We start from the raw sequence: 17,708 nt of genomic DNA on the forward strand, positions 1-17,708 counted from the left end.
CAGAGTGAATCCACCCTCAGCTCCAACTCCGCTTAGTATTGTCACTGGTGGCAATGAATGCCTGGGAAATCGCTATGGCCTTACTCAAGGTTGGGGTCTCTACAATCAAAAGTTTGCGAAGTATGGTTTCGTGGCCAATGCCAAGTATGAAAAAGTCTCTGAGCATGTGCTCCAAATGTCCTTCAAATTCGCAATGTCCTGCAAGGCGTCTCAGCTCGAAGGCATAACTCGCTACTTCCTGGCCTTCAGACCTTTTGTAGGTGTAGAACCGGTACCTCGCCATCAGAACGCTTTCCTTCGGGTTCAAATGCTCTTGGACCAGTGTGCACAAATCATCGTACGATTTCTCCGGGGGTTTCACTGGAGTGAGCAGATTCTTCATGAGGCCAGACGTTGGTGCCCCACAGACGGTGAGGAGGATCGCCCTTCGTTTGGCAGCGCTCTCTTCCCCATCTAGATTGTTAGCTACGAAGTATTGGTCGAGTCGCTCCACAAAAGTTTCCCAATCATCTCCCTCTGAAAATTTTTCCAGGATGCCCACTATTCTCTGCATCTTTGGGTTTGCTATCTGTATCTCATCGCCAGTTGTTGTGTGTGGAAAAAGAGTCAGACTGAACGCTGTGAGCTCAAAGTAAAGTGTGACCTTAGTCTTTTATTGCAGGTCTCCAGAGTACCTCTCCAACCTGTGAGGCCTCCTTAAATACCTGCGCTCCCAAGTGATTATGGGATCCTTTGGGACTCCAGGAGATGAGCCCTCTGGTGGCTATAGAGAGTAAATACAAGTCCACATATATAACACTCTCTCTTTGCTCCTCTTATTTCCTTTTTCACTTCCCTCTGAACTTTCTATATTCAGCATAAGGCGGATAAATCCCCTGGACCTGATGGCTTGCATCCTAGGATCTTAAGAGAAGTAGCGGCAGGGATTGTGGATGCATTGTTTGTAATTTACCAAAATTCCCTGGATTCTGGGGCGGTTCCAGGAGATTAGAAAACTGCAAATATAATGCCCCTATTTAAAAAAGGAGGCAGACAAAAAGCAGGAAACTATAGACGAGTTAGCCTAACATTTGTGGTTGGGAAAATGTTGGAGTCCATTATTAAAGAAGCAGTAGCAGGACATTTGGAAAAGCAAAATTTGGTCAGACAGAGTCAGCATGGATTTATGAAGGGGAAGTCATGTTTGACAAATTTGCTGGAGTTTTTCGAGGATGTAATGAACACGGTGGATAAAGGGGAACCAGTGGATGTGGTGTATTTGGACTGCCAGAAGGCATTTGACAAGGTACCACATAAAAGGTTACTGCACAAGATAAAAGTTCATGGGGTTGGGGGTAATATATTAGCATGGATAGAGGATTGACTAACTAACAGAAAACAGAGAGTTGGGATAAATGGTTCATTCTCTGGTTGGCAACCAGTAATTAGTGGGGTGCCGCAGGGATCAGTGCTGGGACCCCAACTATTTACAATCTATATTAACGATTTGGAAGAAGGGACTGAGTGTAACGTAGCCAAGTTTGCTGATCATACAAAGCTGGGAGGAAAAGCAATGTGTGAGGAGGACACAAAAAATCTGCAAAAGGACATAGACAGGCTAAGTGAGTGGGCAAAAATTTGGCAGATGGAGTATAATGTTGGAAAGTGTGAGGTCATGCACTTTGGCAGAAAAATATCAAAGAGCAAGTTATTATTTAAATGGAGAAAGATTGCAAAGTGCCGCAGGACAGCGAGACCTGGGGGTACTTGTGCATGAAACACAAAAGGATAGTATGCAGGTACAGCAAGTGATCAGGAAGGCCAATGATATCTTGGCCTTTATTGCAAAGGGGATGGAGTATAAAAGCAGGGAAGTCTTGCTACAGTTATACAAGGTTTTGGTGAGGCCACACCTGGAGTACTGCGTGCAGTTTTGGTTTCCATATTTACGAAAGGATATACTTGCCTTGGAGGCAGTTCAGAGAAGGTTCACTAGGTTGATTCCGGGGATGGGGGGGTTGACTTATGAGGAAAGGTTGAGTAGGTTGGGCCTCTACTCATTGGAATCCAGAAGAATGAGAGGTGATCTTATCAAAACGTATAAGATTATGAGGGAGCTTGACAAGGTGGATGCAGAGAGGATGTTTCCACTGATGGGGGAGACTAGAACTAGAGGGCATGATCTTAGAATAAGGGACCGCCCATTTAAAACTGAGATGAGGAGGAATTTCTTCTCAGAGGGTTGTAAATCTGTGAAATTTGCTGCCTCAGGGAGCTGTGGAAGCTGGGACATTGAATAAATTTAAGACAGAAGTAGACAATTTCTTAACCGATAAGGGGATAAGGGGTTATGGGGAGTGGGCAGGGAAGTGGAGTTGAGTCCATGATCAGATCAGCCATGATCTTATTAAATGGCGGAACAGGCTCGAGGGGCTGTATGGCCTAATCCTGTTCCTATTTCTTATGTTGTTATGTATTTACATAGCACCTACAATGTAGTAACACATCCTAAGGCACTTCCCTCCAGCAGAATCTGACAAAAAAATGATGAGCCAAAGGAGGAGACATTAAGACAGGTGACCAAAAGCTTGGTCAGAGGTAGATTTTAAGGGAGAGTCTTAAAGGAGGAGAGAGAGACGGAGAAGTTTAGGGAGGGAATTTCAGAGTTTAGGGCCCAGGCAGCTGAAGGAACGGCCACCGATGGTACGGTTAAGGAAGTGGGGGATGTACAACAGGCCAGAAACAGATCAACAGTGAGATCATGGAGAGCTGTAGGGTTAGAGGGGGTTACAGAGATAGGGAGGGGTGTAGGGCGTGAGGAGGTTCCAGAGCTAGGGAGGGGTGTAGGGGCTGGAGGGGGGTTACAGAAATAGGGAGGGGTCTAGGGGCTGGAGGAAGTTAGAGAGATAGGGAGGGGTGTAGGGGCTGGAGGAGGTTCCAGAGATAAGGAGGGTTGTCGGGCATGAGGAGGTTACAGGGATAGGGAGGGGTGTAGGGGCTGGAGGTTACAGATAGGGAGGGGTGTAGGGGTTGGAGGAGGTTACAGAGATAGGGAGGGTTGTAGGGCGTGAGGAGGTTCCAGAGATAGGGAGGGGTGTAGGGGTTGGAGGAGGTTACAGAGCTAGGGAGGGGTGTAGGGGCTGGAGGATGTTACAGAGATAGGGAGGGGTGTAGGGGTTGGAGGAGGTTACAGAGATAGCGAGGGGTGTAGGGGTTGGAGGAGGTTACAGAGATAGGGAGGGGTGTAGGGCTGGAGGAGGTTACAGAGATAGGGAGGGTGTAGGGGCTGGTGGAGGTTATAGTGATAGGGAGGGGTGTAGGGCTGGAGGATGTTACAGAGATAGGGAGGGGTATAGGGGCTGGAGGAGGATACAAAGATAGGGAGGGGTGTAGGGGCAGGAGGAGATTACAGAGATAGGGAGGGTTGTAGGGCGTGAGGAGGTTCCAGAGATAGGGAGGGGTACAGGGAATGGAGGAGGTTACAGAGATAGGGAGGGGTGTAGGGCTGGAGGAGGATACAGAGATAGTGAGGGGTGTAGGGGCTGGAGGGGGTTACAGAGATAGGGAGGTGTGTAGGGGCTGGAGAAGGTTACAGAGATAGGGAGGGGTGTAGGGGCTGGTGGAGGTTACAGTGATAGGGAGGGGTGTAGGGCTGGAGGACGTTACAGAGATAGGGAGGGGTATAGGGGCTGGAGGAGGATACAGAGATAGTGAGGAGTGTAGGGTCTGGAGGAGGTTACAGAGATAGGGAGGGGTGTAGGGGCTGGAGGAGGTTACATAGATAGGGAGGGGTGTAGGGGCTGGTGGAGGTTACAGATATAGGGTGGTGTGTAGGGGCTGGGGGAGGTTACAGAGATAGGGAGGGGTATAGGGGCTGGAGGAGGTTACAGAGATAGGGAGGTGTGTAGGGGCTGGAGGAGGTTACAGAGATAGTGAGGGATGTAGGGTCTGGAGGAGGTTACAGAGATAGTGAGGGATGTAGGGTCTGGAGTAGGTTACAGAGATAGTGAGGGGTGTAGGGTCTAGAGGAGGTTACAGAGATAGTGAGGGGTGTAGGGGCTGGAGGAGGTTACAGAGATAGTGAGGGGTGTAGGGGCTGGAGGAGGTTACAGAGATAGGGAGGGGTGTAGGGGCTGGAGGAGGTTACAGAGATAGGGAGGGGTGAGCCCATGAAGGGATTCGAACACAAGAATGCAAATGTTGAAATGGAGGTGTTCGGGACCGGGAGCCAATGTCGGTCAGCGAGCACAGGGGTGACGGGTGAATGGGACACGGTGCGAGTTAGGACATGGGGCAGCAGAGTTTTGGATGAGCTTAAGTTTCTTGAGGGTGGAAGATGGGTGGCATGGCAGGCAAGCATTGGAATAGTCCAGTCTGGAGGAAACAAAAGGATGAGGGTTTCATCAGTGGATGGACTGAGGCAGGGGGCACAATGTGGGAATGTGGCCACAAGGCCCTTCACCACCTTCTCGGGACAACTGGGGATGGACAATAAATGGAGCTTTGCCAGTCTTATGAACAAATCTGAGCAAATACGAAAGTTTTGCATGGAGCATGAATCCCACCTAAGAATTTCAGTGTAAGATTATCAGAAATGTGAGAAGGTTCTGTGCTTGGTGAAACATTGCTGCAGGTTACGGGTGACAAGTCATGTGCATATCATGAGATGCATTGAGTAAATCATGCCTCAGTCAGGCTTTATTGGCGAGCCGTGCGTACGCACATACCGCCAGGGTTTAGTTGTACTGAAGCGTGCAGTGCAGAGAGCCTCTGCCTCAGTGAGTTGCTTGTGTTTCGGGACAATGTGTGTGTGTGTGTGGCTGTGGGTGGCGGTGGAGGTGATCGCGCTGGTCACTGCCCAGTTCCCCCGTGCATGTATCTCGGTTTCTGCCCTGCTCTCCAAACAATGCTGCCCAGCGCTGGGCTCTGACCCGGCCATGCTCTGCGGCACTGAGGCCAATCAGGGCAAATGTGCTGATGTGCAGGTCAGCGAGCATCCTTGGAGTGGACCCTACACCCTGAGAAACGTCGATGACCGGGAGAGGTGGCCGCTCAAGTTCTTCAATCGGACCTGCAGGTGTACGGGTAACCCGACTTCCTCACTTCTTCTGTATGTGTACAAGTCGTGGCACTGACCCGTGTATTAACCCTTCCATCTGTCAATGTGGCTTTACTTACCGGCTGTAAAATGTGTTTGAATCTACAGTGTACAGTACTTGTTCTCATCACACTGGGTTACATGATGGAGTGTACAGCACAGAATCAGGCCATTCGGCCCAACTGCTCTATGTTGCTGTGTAGAACCTCCCTGCTTCATCTCCTCTCTCCGAATCCACTCTCCCTCATGTGCCTACCGAGGTTCGCCCAAACTGCATCTATGCTATAAGCCTCAATTACTATTTATGGTAGCACATTCCACGTTCCTACCGCCCTCCGGTGAAGATATTTCTCCCGAATTCCCCATTGGATTTATTTATCACACTTTTAAGTTTATCACCTAGTTCTGGACTCTCCCACAAGTGGAAGCATTTTCTTCACGTCTACCCTATCAAACTCTTTCATATCAAAGACTTACCATTATCGGGTCACCTCGCAGCCTTCGCTTTTCTCGAGGAAAACCCCAGCCTGTTCAGTCTATCCTGAAATATATCCTCTCAGTTCTGCTCTCATCTTTGTGAATTTTCCCCCCCACCTTTTCTAATGCCTCTACATCCTTTCAATAGTATGGATGCCAGAACTGTACAGAGTACTTCTGTGTGGTCTAACCAAGGTTGTATACAAGTTTCACATCACTTCCCTGCTTTTCAATTCTATCCCTTTAGAAATTCACCCCAGTTTGTTTTTTATGGCCTGGTTAACCTGCGTCTTACCTTTCAGTGATTTGTGTGTCTGCACCCTGAGGTCCTTTTGCTCTTCTACCCCATTCAGACTTATTATTCAAACAGTATTTGGCCTCCTTATTCTTCATACCATGCACCATCTATATCTCCTATATTGCAATTCATTTGCCAATTACACACCCATTCTGCAAGCTTATTATTGTCTTCCTGTGTTTTGCCACATTTTACCTTTCTGTATTAACTACACCTCCCAATTACGTGTTGTCTGCAAATTTAGAAATTGTGTTTTTGATTCCAAACTTTGAATGGTTAATATAAATTGTGAACAACAGTGATCCCAGCACTGATCCTTGTGGAACACCACTGCCCACCTTCTGCCACTGTGAATAGCTACCCTTTACCCCATCTCTCTGCTTTCTGTCTTGAAGCCAGCTAGTGACCCATTCTGCTACTTGTCCCCTGACTCCGCATTCTCTTGGGACCTTGTTCATCAGTTTATTATGGGGTATCTTATCGAAGGCCTTTTGAAAATCTAGATAAATGATATCTACTGCATTACCCTTGTCTACTCTCTCTGTTACCTTTTCAAAAATTTCAATTAGGTTTTTCAAGCAAGCCTTTCCTTTTTGAAATCCATGCTGACTATTCATTATTATATTTTTGGTTTCTAGATGTTCTTCTATTTTTTTCCTTTTAGTACGGATTCCATTATTTTTCCTCCCACCGTTGCTAAGGTGACTGGCCTGTAATTCCCTGGACATGTTCTATCCCCTTAAGTATAGGTATTACATTAGCTATCCACCAGTCCTCGTTTTCTAACAAATTATTAAATATGTGTAGTAATACCTCTGCTATTTCTTCCCTAGATTCTTTTAAAATGTGTGGCTGTAACCAGGGATTTTATCTTCTTTGAGTTTGATTAGTTTATTTACTATATCCCCTCTTTTTATTTAAATGAACTAATCTCATTACTAATCTCATCATCCAATGTCATGTCCACCTGTTCTATCTCCCTGATAAATACTGAAGCAAAATAATTATTTAATATTTCTGCCATATCTCTATCGTTACCTGTGGCATTACCCTTAATGGACCTATTCCCATCCCAACCTTCCATTTTTATTGATGTGCCTGTAAAATATTTTACTATTGTTTAATGTTCCTTAATCATTTAATTTCATAGTTAATCTTTGCTTTCCTAATTGTTTTTTTTAATTCTCTCCTAATCTTTTTGTATTCTCCCTTGTCATGCACTCCCCTGCTGTCTATGCACTTAATGTATGCCTCTTTCCTTACCCTCAATTATTCCCTTGTGGGTCATTTAGTGTTTAGTTTGTTCTTTCCTTTTCATGGAATATATTGTTCCTGCACTCTGAACACCGTTTTAAATGTTTCCCATTGCTGTTCGACATCTTTTTTGCCAATATTGTTTTCCCAAGTGTTATTCTCAGCCCCTCAAAATCAGCTTTTCTTCAATCTATTACCCTGGTTTTTGTCATATTTGTGTCCTTCTGAATTATCATCTTCAATCGTATTATATTATGGTCACTATTACCTAGATGTTCCCCTACTTTTGCTTCTCTTATTTGCTCTGTTTCATTCCCCATTACTAGATCCAATAGCGAATCCTCCCTTGTTGGGCATTTTACATATTGGGTTAGAAAGGATTCTTGTACACATTGTAGGAACTCCATTTTGATTTGAGCACAACAAATCTAGGCTGGCACTCCAGTGCAGTACTGAGGGAGTGCTGCACTGTCACAAGTGCTGTGTTTCGGATCAGACGTTAAACCGAGGCCCCGTCTGCTCTCTCAAGTGGACGTAAAAGATCCCATGGCACTATTTGTAGGAAGAGCAGGGGAGTTATCCCCGGTGTCCTGGCCAATATTTATTCCTCAATCAACATAACAAAAAACAGATTATCTGGTCATTATCACATTGCTGTTTGTGGGAGCTTGCTGTGTGCAAATTGGTTGCCGTGTTTCCCACATTACAACAGTGACTAGAAACATAGAAACATAGAAAATAGGTGCAGGAGTAGGCCATCCAGCCCTTCGAGTCTGCACCACCATTCAATAAGATCATGGCTGATCATTCCCTCAGTACCCCGTTCCTGCTTTCTCTCCATACCCCTTGATTCCTTTAGCCGCAAGGGCCATATCTAACTCCCTCTTGAATATATCCAATGAACTGGCATCAACAACTCTCTGTGGCAGGGAATTCCACAGGTTAACAACTCTCTGGGTGAAGAAGTTCCTCCTCATCTCAGTCCTAAATAGCTTACCCCTTATCCTTAGACTGTGTCCCCTGGTTCTGGACTTCCCCCAACATTAGGAACATTCTTCCTGTGTCTAACCTGTCCAGTCCCGTCAGAATTTTATATGTTTCTATGAGATCCCCTCTCAGCCTTCTAAACTCCAGTGAATACAGGCCCAGTCGATCCAGTCTCTCCTCATATGTCAGTCCTGCCATCCCGGGAATCAGTCTGGTGAACCTTCGCTGCACTCCCTCAATAGCAAGAACGTCCTTCCTCAGATTAGGAGACCAAAACTGAACACAATATTCCAGGTGAGGCCTCACCAAGGCCCTGTACAACTGCAGTAAGCCATCCCTGATCCTATACTCAAATACCCTTGCTATGAAGGCCAACATACCATTTGCCTTCTTCACCGCCTGCTGTACCTACATGCCAACCTTCAATGACTGATGAACCATGACACCCAGGTCTCGTTGCACCTCCCCTTTTCCTAATCTGCCGCATTCAGATAATATTCTGCCTTCGTGTTTTTGCCTCCAAAATGGATAACCTCACATTTATCCACATTATACTGCATCTGCCATGTATTTGCCCACTCGCCTAACCTGTCCAAATCACCCTGCAGCCTCTTAGCATCCTCCTCACAGGTTACACTGCCACCCAGTTTAGTGTCACACTCCAAAAGTAGTTCCTTGATTGTATAGCGCTTTGAGATATCCGGTGGTCGTGAAAGGCACTTTATAATTGCAATTCTCTCTTTCTCTATTGCAACAGAATGAAAGTAAAGGGTTGATTCTGCTGGACAGGCAGTTATCCAGGTTTGGGAATCATAGAGACAACATATGAATTTCGTGCCTTGCATTAACTGGGTGGAATGTTGCTGTGCATTTAGTGAGCTTTAGTGTCCCATGGTGCCTTGACCTGCCAGTTGAATGAGATCTGTAATGATGTGTCCAAAAAAATTGCAATATTGTTATTAATGAAAGTGATCATTGTCTGTAACTTGTGAAACTTTTCTCTTCACTAAAATAGGAAACTTTGCTGGGTACAACTGTGGCGAGTGCAGATTTGGGTGGACTGGCCTCAACTGTGACCTGAGAAAACCACCAGTGATTAGAAAAAATATTCTTTCATTAACCCCAAAGGAGCAGCAGCAGTTCTTGGATGCATTGGATCAAGCCAAGACTACAATACACCCAGACTATGTCATTGCTACCCAGCACTGGCTGGGCTTGCTGGGGCCAAACGGAACGCAGCCACAAGTTGCAGACGTTACCATTTACAATTATTTTGTGTGGCTTCATTACTACTCGACCAGAGACACACTGCTCGGTTAGTTGTACTCTTTCTTTATGTTTTATTGGTTACCAAGAGCAGCCTGGTTTCTGGGGCTCCTGTCCAATTTCATATTCAGGTCAACCTGGTAAGAATTTAACTACAGTGTGAAATGAGTAATTCATTTGTATCTTCCAGTTGCAGCCCAGCACACTTCCCCATGGTGGTGTATTGTGGCAATAACTGTCCTATGGTGTGAATGGATTTGCATTGTTCTTGTTTGCTTGGTAACAGTTAAAGCTTACCTTCTCTCTAACCCTTTCCAGAAAAGACTATTTTTGCCACTAAGTACTTCTCTGCAAACATAAGAACAGAAGGAGGCCATTCAGCTCTCGAGCCTGCTCTGCCATTCAGTTAGATCATGGCTGATCAGTACCTTAACCCCATTTACCTGCCTTTGCTCCGTATCCCTTTATACCCTTTACCGAACAAAAATCTATCAATCTCCGCCTTGAAAGATTCAGTTGACCCAGTCGTCACCGTCTTTTGGGCCAATCAGCAAGGTGTGATGGCAAAACATTTATGGCAAAGTTATGTGTGACCATACAGGAAGTGCATGCTAGATGCTAGAAGACACTTGACATATTAGAAATTAATGCATTAAGGGGCAGAAATTGCCCTCTGCCTGAAACGTGCTGCACCCTCCGTTTTGTGAAGTTTTTCTCTGCAGCGGATGTTCGGCACTTTGACTTTTTTTGGCTCGGGGTGGGGGCTGAGGGGCGGAGGTGCCCTAGCAGCAGGTCCACTGCCCCGACCAGTCAACATCATCACTGATGATGTCAGCGCAACACAGACATGCCGCGCCGCACTGACGCGTCACGTCTCTCCCCTTCAGTTAAAGGGGAGGCTCGCTACGAGCTCTGCATATTGTTAAGTTCAGCCCACTGGGCCACCAGGGAGGATTTGGGCCGGGCCAGCGGCCTGGCACCCATGAGAGGGTCCCGGGTCGCCTGTTGGTGGCCCAGCCGAACCCGGGAGCATAATTGTCGGCCCGACATGACGACAGTCGGCCGACAAAAAAAAAATAACATGGCAGCCGCGGCAGTGCGCCCTGCCATTTAGGGGCGGCTGAGCTGCCATGTCACAGAGAGCTGCCATGTCACCGATGGCAAAAGCTGTCGGGGGCACCGGCCGGTGGTGGGGGCACTCCCACGGGGCAATGCGGGAAAGGGACAATTCCGCGAGGGTTCCCCGCCAGACGGTAAGGGGTTGGCACATGCACACCGCAGCGGGAAAACGGGCAGGGCGATCCTGGACACCGCTCTGACCCTGAGGAAGGGCAGTTTCTAAAATGGCGGCCCCTCCACGGAGAGTCGGCGACCATTGCGCGCAGCCCCATGGCCCCCGCTTTCCGGCGGTCAGAGACCTTATCGGGAGGGGTCACATTGGTTTGTGCTTCTTGTAATTCTTGCTTTTTCCATCTAAGGTTTTCAAATGTATATCTGCAGAGTACTTTCATTTACTAATGGCTATTAGAATAGAGATGTTAAAACCTTCTTGGTTAATAAAACTGATTTTTTATCAATTATAAAATCCAATTTAAATGTTATATTTGTTGAATATAACCCGACAGAAAGCTCTTTGTAGAAAAAGAAACCACATTGTTATGTTACAGTTGGGATAGCATACAACCAGAATTTGCATATATGGTTTCAAAATATTCCAGAGCTGTTATAAACTCCAATAGCAACCATGGAAATCTGTGGTTCTGTAGAGATCCAAAATTAGTTTTGCTTATTGTTCAATTCAATCCTTCATCTTTCATGCATTGTTTTTGTTAAAGTGGGCTCACGTTAAAAACATTGTGTTTATTTTTACAGTACATTTGCCATTTTCGAAGGCTAGTTTTGGCAGTATGACTGAAAACTAATGAATGCAGTTACAGTTTGCTCTCTCACATGCCCTAGATAAAGTCAAATCCATCTTCAGCAAGGATCTTTCAAGATTATGTTTATGGTAAAGGGGTAGTCTTTGCATTGGCCTTGCAAAGCATACCATAAAAGTCAAAATTATCATTTTTATATATACACCAAGCTCTTGTTGAAGAATATTTTTCTGAGCCTGATGACAATTGCGGGTACAACTGGCAAATTGTGGATTGACTGTACCAGTCACAATAATAATTTACACATTTTCATTTGATAAATTTAATGTAACACAGTTCTTCATCATTTTTCCTTATTCTTGCAGGACCCGGCCGTACATTTAAAGCTATTGATTTTTCTCACCAAGGCCCCGCTTTCCTAACCTGGCATCGGTACCATTTAATGTTGCTGGAGAGGGATTTGCAGGTTCGACACAGCTTTCATTATCATGCTGCGTTGTTTTTGTTGTGTATGCACGCCTGTTTACTGTGTGATGTCTGTAACACTGTTATATCACACTGAATGTACCCTTATACTGTACACACCTTACCTGTACACCAGAGGGTGCTGCTGCTGGAGACCCAGGGATTGCCTGCACACTGCTGGTAACCCAGTATAAAAAGGAACTCACAGCTTGTTGTCCTCACTCAGGAGCTGCAAATAAAGGACTACAGGTCTACACAGTTTAAGTATCACACCCTGCCTCGTGGAGTCATTACTAAAGGTGCCTACATACACTACAGTTTTAATGTACAAATGGGTTTCATAGTTGGGGGAATAAAGAAAGTGAGCACAGAAAAGAGTGTTACAATTTATAATTCCCTCCCTCTTTGGGGATTCTTGTTATACCCCATTTTGTATCTCCAGTCCAAACCGTTTATAATTAATGTTGCTCTTGTGACCAATTTTCTCCTTACTTTCATCCAAATACCGTTTCAGTTTGGTTGAAGAGAATGTTTTGTAATTAAGTCAGTCTTGGCCAGCTGTGGTGAAGATGCTCCTCTAAAGTATTCACATTCCTTTTGATCCAGTCTCTATGACTTCATCATATTGGCCCAACTGAGGTCGGGAATTTGCTGTGTGGGTGACTGCAGACAAAGGGGCTGAAATTCTCACCCCACTGCCGCCCACTGGCACCCCACTGCTGCCCGCTGCCACCCCACTGCTGCCCGCTGGCACCCCACTGCCACCCACTGCCGCCCGCTGGCACCCCACTGCCACCCGCTGCCGCCCGCTGGCACCCCACTGCCACCCGCTGGCACCCCACTGCTGCCCGCTGGCACCCCACTGCCGCCCGCTGGCACCCCACTGCCACCCGCTGGAACCCCACTGCCACCCGCTGGCACCCCACTGCCGTCCACTGGCCACCCACTGCCACCCACTGCCGCCCGCTGGCACCCCACTGCCACCCTCTGCTGCCCGCTGGCACCCCACTGTCGTCCACTGCCACCCGCTGTCGTCCACTGCCACCCACTGGCCACCCACTGCCACCCACTGCCGCCTGCTGGCACCCCACTGCCACACTCTGCTGCCCGCTGGCACCCCGCTGCCATCCACTGCCACCTGCTGCCGTCCACTGCCACCCACTGCCACCCTCTGCTGCCCGCTGGCGCCGACGTTCCTCCTGCAGAACTGCCCAGTGCCACTTTCGAGGTGGGATGAAGCAGGCGGGAGGGGAGAGCCACCGGGAACCGCCCGCTGACGTCAGCGGACGGCTGAGTGGCGCAACTGAGCTCCCGCCCGCTGAGCTCCCAGATTCCTGCGGGTGGGAGTCGGCGGGAGAACGGGGGCGGGGGCCGCTGGCTGGAGGCCGGTCTGTCCCTGACGGTGAGTCTGAAAAACCTGCAAAAAAGGTAAGTGAACATTTTAAAACATTTTTTCCACAGCGACTTACCTGCCTGGGGTCCCCTGGAGGTCTTCCGATAGTTCTTGTATTTTTTTATTGGTGATTTTTATTTGCAGGTCTTCGACCCTCCGTGGGCCCAACTCCATCCTCGGCGGCAAGCGCCTCTGCCGCCGAGAGTGAGAGCTCCCGCCGAGAGTGAGAGCTCCCGCCGGCTGCCGTCCAGATTAGCGCCGTACATCGTCCATTTGCTGCCTGCCGGCCTTCGAGGGACCTCGGCCATGAATATCCCGCCCAAAGTACCGTCCGGTACCTCACCGGTCATCAGCGGCATTTTGGGCGGCACTTGGGCGGGCGGGGGCCTTGATGAAAATTGGCCCCTTTTTAAAGAGGTTATCTCCTATCATTTCATGGTATAATATGCTTCAACACAAATATGCTATACCACTGAACCACTCATTATTCTGCACATTTGAGTGGACCAACTGAATATTTTCAACACTGAAATGTAATCCAAGTTCTCTCTCTCTCAGAAACTCATCGGAAATGCATCATTTGCACTTCCGTACTGGAATTTTGCCACAGGAAGAAATGACTGTGATGTGTGCACAGATTCTTTGTTGGGATCGATGCGCCTTGATGAACCAGCATTAATAAATCAGAGCTCCAGGTTCTCTCGGTGGCAGATTGTATGCAACAGGTTCGTGATTAAATATTACAGATTGCCTTTGAGTTCTGAATTAAACATGAATACAAATCCTACCTGATAACATTACACAAAATGAAGTACTTTTGAAATGTAGTCAAAGTACTTTGGGTTGTCCTGAGGTTGTGAAAAGCACTTTATAAATGCAAGTTGTTTGTAAGTCCATTATCATTCAGAATATTTGTTTGCTTGATTGTCTTTCTGAAGCTATTTATTTCTTCCATCCATAATCCCAGCGTGAATGGAATGCAGACTTGTTCTATGAACCCAATTGTTCACATAGCTTCCCAGCCAGACCAAATTCATGTGCTAGGGGTAATGCACAGATCCTGGGCTCCCATTGTGGAGCTATGCTGTAAGGGAGTGGGGGTGCGAGATAGTACTGCGACCCTGTATTACCGATTCTCTGATTCATGCCCCTTTCCAGCACAGCTCCCCAGTGGGACTGACATTTGTAACTTCCTTCAAAGCATCACTTTTCAAACTATGCAGCGATTATTGTAATTAACAAATGGATTCAGTCACTTAGTGAAATAATGCGAGTCAATTGCCTTTGAGTTCGATTCAAAACCAATTAAATCAAAAGTGACTAGCTCTGTAGATTAGATATTATAACCAAAGAAAAATCTAGATTTATCCTCTTCTCAGTCTGTCGCCTTCTTATTTGACATTGATGTCCCTAAAAAGATTAATGCTCTGGACCACATGGCTGTTCTATAATAATAATAACGTGTATTTATATAGCGCCTTTAACATAGTAAAGTGTCCCAAGGTGCTTCACACTATTACAAGACAAAACAGATACATTTGACACCAAGACACAAAAGAAAAAATTAAGGCAGATGACCAAAAGCTTATTTAAAGAGGTCGGTTTTAAGGAATGTATTAAAGGAGGAAAGAGAGGTAGAGAGGCGGAGAGGTTTAGGGAGGGAGTTCCAGAGCTTGGGGCCCAGGCAGCTGAAGGCACAGACACCGATGGTTGAGTGATTATAATCAGGGATGTTCAAGAGGGCAGAATTAGAGGAGCGCAGACATCTCGTGGGGTTGTGGGGTTGGAGGAGATTACAGAGATAGGGAGGGGTGAGGCCATGGAGGGATTTGTAAACCAGGATGAGAATTTTGAAATCGAAGCATTGTTTAACGGGAGCCAATGTAGGTCAGAAAGCACAGGGGATGATGGGTGAGCGGGACTTGGTGAGAGTTAGGACATAGGCAGCTGAGTTTTGGATGACCTCAAGTTTACGTAGGTAGAATGTGGAAGGCCGGCCAGGAGTGAGTTGGAATAGTCAAGTCTAGAGGTAACAAAGGCATGAATGAGGGTTTCAGCAGCAGAAGAGCTAAGGCGGAGGCGGGCAATGTTACGGAGGTAGAAAAAGGCGGTTTTAGTTATGCTGCGGATATGTGGCCGGAAGCTTATTTCAGGGTCAAATATGTCACCTAGGTTGTGAACAGTCTGGTTCATCCTCAGATTGATGCTCGGGAGAGGGATGGAGTCGGTGGTTAGGGAACGCAGTTTGTGGCGGGGACCAAAGTTAATGGCTTCGGTCTTCCAATATTTAATTGGAGAAAATTTCTGCTCATCCAGTACTGGATGTTGGACAAGCAGTCTGACAATTTCGAGACCATGGAGGGGTCGAGAGAAGTGGTGGTGAGGTAGAGCTGGGTGTTGTCAGTGTACATGTGGAACGATGCAGGGACGGGAAGAGAAGTCATTGCAGGAGATTCTCGGGCTACGATTAGATAGATAAGAATGGAACCAGGCGAGTGCAGTCCCACCCAGCTGGACGATGGTGGAGAGGCGTTGGAGGAGGATGGAGTGGTTGCCGTGTCAAAGGCTGCAGACAGGTCCAGGAGGACGAGGAGGGATAGATAAACCTTAGTCACAAATGACATCCTTTGTGACTGTGACATTGATGAGAGCGGTTTGGGTACTGTGGCAGGGGCGGGAACCGGATTGAAGGGATTCAAACATTGAGTTCAGGGAAAGTTGATCTCGGATTTGTGAGGTGACAACACGTTCAAGTACATGGGACAGGAAAGGGAGGTTGGAGATGGGACGGTAGCTAGCAAGCCAAGTGGGGTCAAGGGTTGTTTTTTTGAGGAGGGGGGTGATGACGGCAGATTTGAAGGAGAGGAGAACAGGACCTGAGGACAGAGAACCGTTAATAATATCAGCTAACATGGGAGCCAGAAAAGGAAGTTGTGTGGTCAGCAGTTTGAGAATAGGGTCAAGGGAGCAGGAAGTGGGCCTCATGGAAAGGATGAGCTTGGAGAGGTCCAGAGGGGAGATCAAAGAGAAACGAGAGAAAGATGTGAATTTAGGGCGAGGGCAGGTGGGAGCCTCAGATGAAGTTTGGCCCTGTGGGCTCGGGGAAGGAAGGGAACTCGCAGAGGCAGCTGATCGCATGGTCTCAATCTTTGAGACAAAGAAGTCCATGAGCTCCTCAGACTTGTTGTTGAAGATGAGTGTGGTGGAGACAGGGGAGAGGGGTTTAAGGAGACAGTTAGCAGTAGAGAATAGTAGCCGGGGGTTATCTTTGCAATAGAATGTTCCTGGAATAGTGAGGCCACGAGAGATGGCAAGGTCTAGGAGGTAGCCGTGAATATGGGTTGAGGAGTTTAGAAACATAGAAACATAGAAAATAGGTGCGGGAGTAGGCCATTCGGCCCTTTGAGCCTGCACCACCATTCAATATGATCATGGCTGATCATTCCCTCAGTACCCCATTCCTGCTTTCTCTCCATACCCCTTGATCCCTTTAGCCGTAAGGGCCACATCTAACTCCCTTTTGAATATATCTAACGAACTGGCCTCAACAATTTTCTGTGGTAGAGAATTCCACAGGTTCACAACTCTGAGTGAAGAAGTTTTTCCTCATCTCGGTCCTAAATGACTTGCCCCTTATCCTGAGACTGTGACCCCTGGTTCTAGACTTCCCCAACATCGGGAACATTCTTCCTGCATCTAACCTGTCCAGTCCCGTCAGAATTTTATATGTTTCTATGAGATCCCCTCTCATTCTTCTAAATTCCAGTGAATATAAGCCTAGTCGATCCAGTCTTTCTTCATATGTCAGTCCTGCCATCCCGGGAATCAGCCTGGTGAACCTTCGCTGCACTCCTTCAATAGCAAGAATGTCCTTCCTCAGATTAGACTAAAGCTGTACACAATATTCAAGGTGTGGCCTCACCAAGGCCCTGTACAACTTTAGTAAGACCTCCCTGCTCCGATACTCAAATCCTTTTGCTATAAAGGCCAACATGCCATTTGCCTGCTTCACCGTCTGCTGTACCTGTATGCCAACTTTCAATGACTGATGTACCATGACACCCAGGTCTCGTTGCACCTCCCCTTTTCCTAATCTGTCACCATTCAGATAATAATCTGCCTTCCTGTTTTTGCCACCAAAGTGGATAACCTTACATTTATCTACATTATACTGCATCTGCCATGTATTTGCCCACTCACAGGGTCCAAGTCACCCTGCAGACTCTTAGCATCCTCCTCAGAGTTCACACTGCCTCCCAGCTTAGTGTCACCTGCGAACTTGGAGATATTACATTCAATTCCTTCGTCTAAATCATGAATGTATATTGTAAATAGCTGGGGTCCCAGCACTGAGCCCTGCCGTACCCCACTAGTCACTGCCTGCCATTTTGAAAAGGATCCGTTTATCCCTACTTTCTGCTTCCTGTCTGCCAACCAGTTCTCTATCCACGTTAGTACATTACCCCCAATACCATGTGCTTTAATTTTGCACACTAATCTCTTGTGTAGGACCTTGTCAAAAGCCTTTTGAAAGTCTAAATACACCACATCCACTGGCTCCCGCTTGTCCACTCTACTAGTTACATCCTCAAAAAATTCTAGATTTGTCAAGCA

At 47.0% G+C, this 17,708-nt stretch overlaps 1 protein-coding gene across 1 annotated transcript in view; it reads left to right on the plus strand.

Moving 5' to 3' along the window:
• The first annotated feature begins 4,781 nt into the window (after positions 1–4,781).
• The window catches only part of dct (dopachrome tautomerase), a 43,317-nt gene continuing 30,390 nt past the window's right edge, over positions 4,782–17,708 (plus strand). The window contains exons 1-4 of the mRNA XM_070892653.1: positions 4,782–5,064; positions 9,109–9,408; positions 11,602–11,702; positions 13,653–13,819. Of these exons, the coding sequence (XP_070748754.1) occupies positions 4,782–5,064; positions 9,109–9,408; positions 11,602–11,702; positions 13,653–13,819 (851 nt within the window). The remainder of the gene's footprint in view (positions 5,065–9,108; positions 9,409–11,601; positions 11,703–13,652; positions 13,820–17,708) is intronic.

The sequence above is a fragment of the Pristiophorus japonicus genome, chromosome 10, assembly GCF_044704955.1.
Source record: "Pristiophorus japonicus isolate sPriJap1 chromosome 10, sPriJap1.hap1, whole genome shotgun sequence".
Classification (NCBI taxonomy): domain Eukaryota; kingdom Metazoa; phylum Chordata; class Chondrichthyes; family Pristiophoridae; genus Pristiophorus; species Pristiophorus japonicus.